The sequence below is a fragment of the Peromyscus eremicus genome, chromosome 1, assembly GCF_949786415.1.
Source record: "Peromyscus eremicus chromosome 1, PerEre_H2_v1, whole genome shotgun sequence".
Taxonomy (NCBI): domain Eukaryota; kingdom Metazoa; phylum Chordata; class Mammalia; order Rodentia; family Cricetidae; genus Peromyscus; species Peromyscus eremicus.
The window spans coordinates 2,922,008-2,930,676 of NC_081416.1; the positions used below are offsets into that span (position 1 = coordinate 2,922,008).

The 8,669-nt window shown below is 38.7% G+C and overlaps 1 protein-coding gene across 2 annotated transcripts in view; it reads right to left on the reverse strand.

Moving 5' to 3' along the window:
- Ccdc172 (coiled-coil domain containing 172) overlaps positions 1-7,198 on the reverse strand; it is a 90,042-nt gene extending 82,844 nt beyond the window's left edge. For both annotated transcript variants that reach the window (XM_059255982.1, XM_059255987.1), the window contains exons 1-2: positions 7,009-7,198; positions 6,792-6,877 (exon numbers count right to left, since the gene is read on the reverse strand). In XM_059255982.1, coding sequence (XP_059111965.1) covers positions 6,792-6,877; positions 7,009-7,087 — 165 coding nt within the window. In that variant the 5' untranslated portion in view covers positions 7,088-7,198. The remainder of the gene's footprint in view (positions 1-6,791; positions 6,878-7,008) is intronic.
- Between the last annotated feature and the right edge of the window lie 1,471 nt (positions 7,199-8,669).

The window sequence follows — 8,669 nt, forward strand, 5'->3', positions numbered from 1 at the left end:
GAAACAGAAGGTAGCAAGTTTTGGAAAGGGCAGACACAGAGCCCTCATATACACTGGTGTAAACACAAAAGTGTGAAGTCATTGTGAAAACCATCTCACATTTCCTGAAGAAAAAAAAAATCAAATACACAACAATCCCAAAGGTCCCAAATCCCAATTCCACTCCTAAATGGAGTACTCAAGAGATTTGAAAATATATGTTACTCAAACATGTGTGTACAAGTATTCATGGCAATGTTATTCAAAACACCTAAATAATGAGTGGTCAGTGATACACAAAAATAGTGTATGGATACAAGAAACATTATTCACCCACAAAAGGGAATTGAATACCACTTATCATGCTACATGGATAAGCCTGGAAACACTGTCACAGACAAAGATAAGTCACAAAATGTTACTACTGGGTACCTCCATCTATACATGTCCAGAGGAAAAGAAATGGATTGACTAGGATGTGTGGCTGGGTGGACCCTGTGGCCTTAGGAGGGTTTGGGGTGGTTGCTAACAGATGTAGTATTTCTTTTTGGGGACATGAAAATGTTATAAAATCAATGATCACAGTGTAACCTTGTGAAAAGATAATAAATCATTGCTTTCTAACTTTAAAGAACGTAATATTTTTTTGGAAAGTGACCTAGCAGCTCATCTTTAAAAAAAGGGTATTACATAAGCTTAAGTGCCCTGTATACCCTTCCCTGATTACAGTTATCTGCCACCCCAACAGGGACAATCACTATCTTGATGTGCTATTTATCATCCCATGAATGTCATTATGCTCTGACTATATTTACACACCCTCACAGGATAGCCTTGTGCTCTGTGTATTTGGTTCTTTCACACTTACATAGCTTCTACAGGTTGCTTTTTAGCCCCTTATGTTTTGAGGATGAATTATTCTCAAGTCATTAAGCGTTCTTTTCTTCATACTAACACCTGACACTTGGGATTCTAAAGCCATATTCCTTGTAATAGAAAATCCAAGTTGATCTTTGACCCCCTGCTGTGGGATGGTCTGTATGTCAAATTGCTCCGATTGGTCAATAAATAAAACACTGATTGGCCAGTGGCCAGGCAGGAAGTATAGGCAGGAGAAGGAGAGAGGACAATTCTGGGAAGTGGAAGGCTGAGTGAGGGAGTCACTGCCAGCCGCTGCCATGAAAAGCAGCATGTGAAGATGCCGGTAAGCCACGAGCCACGTGGCAAGGTATAGATTTATGGAAATGGATTAATTTAAGCTATAAGAACAGTTAGCAAGAAGCCTGCCACAGCCATACAGTTTGTAAGCAATATAAGTCTCTGTGTTTACTTGGTTGGGTCTGAGTGGCTGTGGGACTGGCAGGTGAGAGAGATTTGCCCTGACTGTGGGCCAGGCAGGAAAACTCTAGCTACAACCCCCCTTTTTATTAGTTCATTTGTGGGCTTTCTCCAGGTATCCCAAACTGCTACTAATATAAATTTAGAAAAAAAGTCCACTTTATATCCTGAAATGCTTTTAAAGGTGTTTGCATAGAGAAATTCATCCTTAGCTGAGAGATAATTCGGGGCAAGGGAGAATCTTTCAGAATGTTCTGTCAAATGTGATGCAAAGAGTGAGTGACAGATATTATCCACAATTAATGACAGACATTATCCATTTCAAATGGCAGCAGGGGTTTCTATACGGCCATTCAGATTTTACCACTAAACCCCTTTCCACAGACACTATGGTTGCCTCCCTGACACACATTCTTCATTTCCTTACGAACCAGTTAATGTTTTTCTGAAACATGGGCCATCCTTACTGAACTTGAAGACCATTACTGGTTCAAAGGTCATCACTTATCTACATGATGGAGGGTGGGAGTATCCCTGCCTGCAAGGTAGCCTATAAACATCCTCTGTCTCTGAACGGCGAAGTCCATGACCTTAGGAGTTATTAGTACCTATGTGGGGACACAAGGACAGCCACGCATCTCACGATTTTACTTGACTAGTACAATTCCAATTGTTTGGTGCCAATAATTCAGGCACTTCCAGGAGGATGAGACAAGTGGGTCGTCAAGGGCTCAAGGACAGCCTAGGATGGAAGCAGATTTTAAGGCCAGCCTCAGCTATAGATTTAAATCCTGTCTCCAAAACCAAACAACAACAAAATCCTAGACTCACCTGCCAATGCTGAATACTAAATTCTAACACTTGAGTTACAGGTTGAAATTTTTGAGGATTTTCCCTCCAAGCTTCAGGAACACTGCCTAGGACCAGAACAGTGCTCAGGAAGGATGCACGGTGCAGGAAGGATGGTGACAACAAACACAGAACCAGTGACTATGTAGCAGGAATCTTAAAGAGTCTTTATTAATAAAACAAACCCAGAGCCAAGTATTGGGGTGAACACTGGAAGATCAGAGAAACAGAACAGGCCACAGCCACCTCACCTGGCCAACTTCTCAGCTGATCTTGTTTCCTCAGACTGGAAGCCTCTGTGTCCTCATATCTGAATGGATCTCAGCTGAACTGTGCTGCTCAAAACCTAAAAGCTTAACCAGCTAAATGCTTCTTGTTCCTTGTCTTCATGCCTTATATACCTTTCTGCTATCTGCCATCACTCCCTGGGATTAAAGGTTCACTTCTTGGGATTAAAGGCATGTGTCACCATGCCTGGCTGTTTCCAATGTGGCCTTGAACTCACAGAGATCCAGAGGGATTTCTACCTCTGGAGTGCTAGGATTAAAGGTGTGAGTGCCACCATTTTCTAGCCTAAGTATCTAGTGGCTGTTCTGTCTCTGACCCCAGATAAGTTTATTAGGGTGCACAATATTTTGGGGAACACTATACCACCACACGACTACTTTAGGACTTCCTCGAGCAGCTTTAATAAACGGCCTGGGAACACCTACATGGGAGGAAAAAAGCAACTGACTATTATTCAATGAAGCCGCAAAGGCAAAGTTTTTGTTATCAGTGGCCCAATGCAAGGACAACTGAGGAAGCCAGCCATGAATCAAATGTTGGGTCTCCAGTTCGGCGAGTAAGTGACATCCCAATGTTCTTTAAGCAGAATTTCTGCTGTGCCCTAAGCTTACAAGAGTCTTCTTTCATCCATGTTTTTAAGTAAATTTAAGTCAAGATAAAATTAAGTATAAGCAGGATAGGATACAACATTTTCTTTAATATACAAGTTACAAAAGAAAACAAATCACCTCAACTAAAAACTTCCAACTTAATATTATAAATAATAATTTATAGTTTTATTCTTTCCTTGATTTAATAATTCAGTACCAAGAGATGACTTCTCAAGTTCTGAGAGGGTGACTGTCTTTACTAATTAGATGGCAGAATGTCTACATTTATAATTAAAAATATAATTGGAGCCATTTTGTTACTTCATTCCAAAATATTTTCTTTAAAATTCATAAAACATTATTTTATTGTTCTTAAGATATTTCTGCATACAAACAAATAACATTATTCAGACCAAGCAGGTTATTTTCAGGAATATATATGTACATACATATACATACAGGCATGCAATATAAAAGTAGGTCATGCTTCTGAAGGAGAGCAGGGAGGTTTATGGAATGGTTTGGATAGAGAAAGGAGAAGAGGAAAATGTTGTAATTATATTATAATCATATATTTAAAAAGTGAAAAAAAGATATTTATCCAGCAAGTTGAAAAGGGAAGAACATGTAAAATAAGCTAATGTAGCCTAATCCTTTCCTCCACTTATCCCTCCCACATGAGTATGGCACAGTATTGGATTTTAAATAAGATGTTTATAAAAACTATCCAAGCTATAATTACACGCCAATTTTTACATAGAAGAAACTCAATGGGTTGCTTCCAAGAAACTACAATAGTTCTCTAAGCCCTAATTTTAGCTTCTCTGACATCCATACTACAAAACCTTCCATCAACAGCTGGAAGCTCTAGGCACACCAGTAAGTGTGAACACAAACCCCGGCACGCTCCTAGTCTCCTGCTTTCACATTACCGAGCTTAACCAGGTGCTGTAGCTGCCCAAGTCACAAAGCACTCATACAATCTGAGACTTTCTGCAACCATATATTTTAAAGGTCTCATCCAGCCCTGAAAGGCAAATGCTATCATTCAAGTTCTAATTACATGCTACCTAGGTTCTACAGACTAGGGGAAAAAAGAATACTACACTTCCTAAATATATTTTTTGACCACAAGCAATTTCCTTAATAAATGCCCAAATGGTTTTTGAATATATGAATATACAATAGCTCAAATACTGCTCTATTCGAGTTATGTGCTAGCTTCTCCTCATGCTGCTTCTGTTTGATAAATGGGTCAATAAACACCAAGTCAAATAGATTCAAGTAAATAGATTTTCATTGTTATTGGCAGATATATAATTAACTCTGAGAAAAAAGAAACAGAGAATCAATTTATGATTACTTCTTTAGCTCTTTCCATTACTCATTTACATTATAACCTTAATTCTGCTTTAAAATCTTTATACATACACATCTTGGCTCTAATTATAAATCAAATTACCTCAACTACAAGTTAATGTTTTATGAACTATGACCCTCATATGCTGGTTTTATTAGTAAGATATAATTATATTATTACCCATGTATATGAGCTGATTAAAAAGCAATGGACACTTATGAGCCTATATTAATTAGTAATTTCAATGAATGCTTTTAAACAATATTAGAGATTTGCTGTGTTTTCTCTAGCACAAACAATTAAATAGACATTTTCTGTAAGTATGTGTAGATAATCAACACCACATTTCTATTCTCGGGTAAAATAGGTAGCTAACAAAGAAAATATTACAAAGAATAATAATTTGTCTTACAAAGGAAACATTACAAAGAAAAAACATTTCATTTAAAATAAAACATTACTATCTAATGTCAGGTCAGTATCTTCACCAATTCCAGAAAAATGCACTTTATACAAAAACTTACACAAGTGACCTTTAAAAAATATTGCCCAGGCCGGGCAATGGTGGCGCATGCCTTTAATCCCAGCACTCAGGAGGCAGAGGCAGGCAGATCTCTGTGAGTTCGAGGCCAGCCTGGGCTACTAAGTGAGTTCCAGGAAAGGCGCAAAGCTACACAGAGAAACCCTGTCTCGAAAAAAAAAAAGACAGTTTCATCATGACACTGCTCACCTGTTGCCCATCCCACCAGCTTTAGGCACTGTCACTAGGGGCTACTTTCTCTTTTACTACAGGAAAAATAAGAGCTAGGGGCTCAATGAATAATAGCCCCAAATTGTGTTTTAAAAGACAGCCAGTCTCTTTCAGTTGAAAAGGAAAGAAATGAAAGGCTGGTCGGTGGTACTCATAGTTAGGAGGAATAAATGCTGGTATTCTACTATATTCTACCATTCAAGGTGACCATAGCTAATAACATATACTAAAAAATTCAAATATATGTAATATTTTCACCGCAAAGACACGATAAGTGTTGGCACAGATACATTAACCTGGACTTGAGCATTATAAAATGTATTTTAAAAAAACACATGGAACCCATAAATATGCACAAATTTTACTTGTCAAATTAAGACAGCTCCTCCCTTGTTATGTATCACACCCTTAGTAATGAACACACTCACATACTAAACAACAACACAAGGAGAACAAGGTGGATAAGAAAAGAAAAATCTAAGTATGTTCCTCTCAAAGCAACAGGGGCTGCAAACACGAGTAAATGTTGATATTTAGTAAAGGAATTTTACATAGCTGTCCAGGGAGGGCTTTATGATGTATGAGCAAGATGGGGAAAGAAGAATGGACGCTCACTGGATGGTGAAGGCTCCAGAATTATTTTATGCACAGAAAACTGAAAATTCTTCACAATTGTAAGCTAAATGAAGAGTAATAATTTATAAATTTATAACTTATATTTCATTTACATATAAATTTATATTTAATAGGTAATAAAATGAAATTTTTATAGCCAAAAAATAGAGTAATTAAGTAAACATTTTACTTACCACAGTGCTTGCTTAGTTCATCGTTGGGTGTTGAAACACTATGCTTGGACGCCTGTGTCCTTCTAACAGGGGAGGCCTCCCATGTGGTCTCGCCATCTTCACTCTTTGCGATCAGGGCAAAGAGCTCCCAAAGCACTTTCACTGCCCCTCTCGGTCAAATCTAGCAACATTTTCCTCCTACTGTACAAATCAGCCCCCTGCTGGGGTCCGGGGCCCTCCCTCAGTGTGCCTGGGGCAGTTCTGCCCCTCCCTTTGCTACAAAAGGTTTCTTCTACTACATCTCTTGCTCCTCCAAAATTCTACCCATAGTTCAAGATCTTTCTTGAAGGTATCAGACTCTATTGGTTCTGTTTTTTAAAACCCAGAACTTTACACATGCAGCAGAAGAGAGGAATGAGAGAGAGAAAAGCATTCTTTAGACGGTAGTGAACTGAAAAGCAGAAAGTCAAGACTCATTGAAAGATACATACAATCCATTACATCCACATAGCACACTTAAATTATTTAGCATTTAAACGTTTATGCTGCACTAACTACTTGCCGAACAATTATTCTTTGAATGACATTGTGTTCTCTTATACACTTTAACCATCCCACAAAGGGACGATGAATTCGTTATTTAAGGCTAGCTTCCTTGGAGCCACTTCCTACTAAAAACTAAAGATATCACCGGATTCAGAACTTTAAATGTTAGACAACACAGAACTACAGTATATAAGTCATGAGCTTCCTAGTTGAAGGATAAGTAGTTAAACAGTAAAATTTTCCCCAAAGCCCAGTTCAGATACCTTCTCAAGTAATAATTAGCACGCCCTGTGCATCAGTACCTTAGATTCCAACTTGACTTTCTCTTCATCCAGATCCTCTGTAGCTTTCTTCATCTTCCCGCGACACCGGGTAATTTCTGACCTCACTGTAACACACACAGTCTTCACTCACGGTCATCAACGTGAGGGTCAAGTCTCCAGCCCTCCCTCCCTCCCGGACCTGCCCTCCCCTCCCTTCTGCGTCCAGAAGACAAAGGCCCGGGCAGGACCTGCTCACCTTCCCGCAGCTCCCTGCGGCTCTCCTCGGCCTGGTGCTCTGTGAAGAGGATGTGCTGGAACAAGGACTCCAGGCTCATCTCGGCTCCTGCGGTCCCAGGGCCTGGCCCGCCCGCCTCTCAAGGAAGAGATGGTCACGGTCAGGGCGTCGGAACGTTCCCTCAGGTACGCCCAGGTGGAGAAGGCCTCGGCTAGTCTCGCGAGAACTTAACTACCGGAACCCGGTGGGACCATTCTGCAGCCATTCTGGGCTCCAAGGTTTGGGCCATTTCTAGAGTTGGGATGACCGGTCTCCAAGACACAGTATCATAAAGTGCAAAGTACCCGTGATTCTAAATATAAACTTTTCAAAGTCTTATCCTTGGAGGCTAGCAAAGACTCCTACAAATGTACAATGCCTGAGATTCCACCTTAATCATTCCTTTGTAATCAGGGCATATCTTTTTTGTCTCCTCCGAAATTAATCATTCATTGCCTTTTGTAATCAAGCCTTGGTAATATTAACACTTCAATATCTGCACAATGTGTGTCAGAGACCAAAGTGGTTGCTAATTAAAGCTTAAATGTGAAAGGCACCTTTGGGACTTTTGCATGAGTTTTTTTTATATTAAAAAAATATTTTCAGTTTTGGTAGGTCAAAATATTGATATTGTAATAAACATTTGACTTTATTCTGAATATAAAATTGACACTGGCTAAACTTTTTAAAAATAACTTCTAGTTTGAATGTGCTTAAAATTAAGTAAAATAAGGTAAATGCAAATTTTGTCACATACAATAGGCTTAATTAATAGCCCATAATGCCTTAGTATAATCAGTTATAAATTTTAACCTATTCTAAATTTCTACCTTAATTTTCATTAAGTCGTGTCTACATAAAATTTAATATTTAAATTAACAGAATACACACTGAAAACTATAATGAAGTGAAAAAGAATTACTCAGCTATTCAGAAGCAAATACTGATGAAAATTTCCCAGTCTTTTGGGTAACCCTTCATGCCAAGCATTTTTTATTTACAACCTTGAAGTTTCATGAATAAGGAGTAACAATGTTATTTTGTTGCTTATGTAATATTCAACTGCATAATAATCATTATATAATTATATAATATAATAATAAATACTATTTACCTGCTAAGCACTCTGTTTCTGAGCATTCTAAGTCTGTTTCAGATGACTTTTGTTATTCCTTTTCTTTTTTTTTTTGTTTTTCGAGACAGGGTTTCTCTGTGTAGCTTTGTGCCTCTCCTGGAACTCACTTGGTAGCCCAGGCTGGCCTCGAACTCACAGAGATCCTCCTGGCTCTGCCTCCCGAGTGCTGGGATTAAAGGCGTGCGCCACCACCGCCCGGCTGTTATTCCTTTTCTAATATAGTTACGGAGACAGACACAAAATATTCCAATAAAAAATTATTCCAATGAACTATTTAGTTCAGTCATCAACTGAAATCTTGATGTGTATCAATTCTTTTAACCAAGACATGCATCCTGTTTTTGTTATTTAAAGGACTGAGGTAGTGAGACCTAAGTAACTTGTCCACAGTCATGTGTAAGACAAATTGCTAAACAGTCATATTAATAAAAACCTGGAGCCAGATATTGGGGTGAAAAACTGAGAGATCAGAGGTATAGGACAAGCCACAGACAACCTCACTTCACTG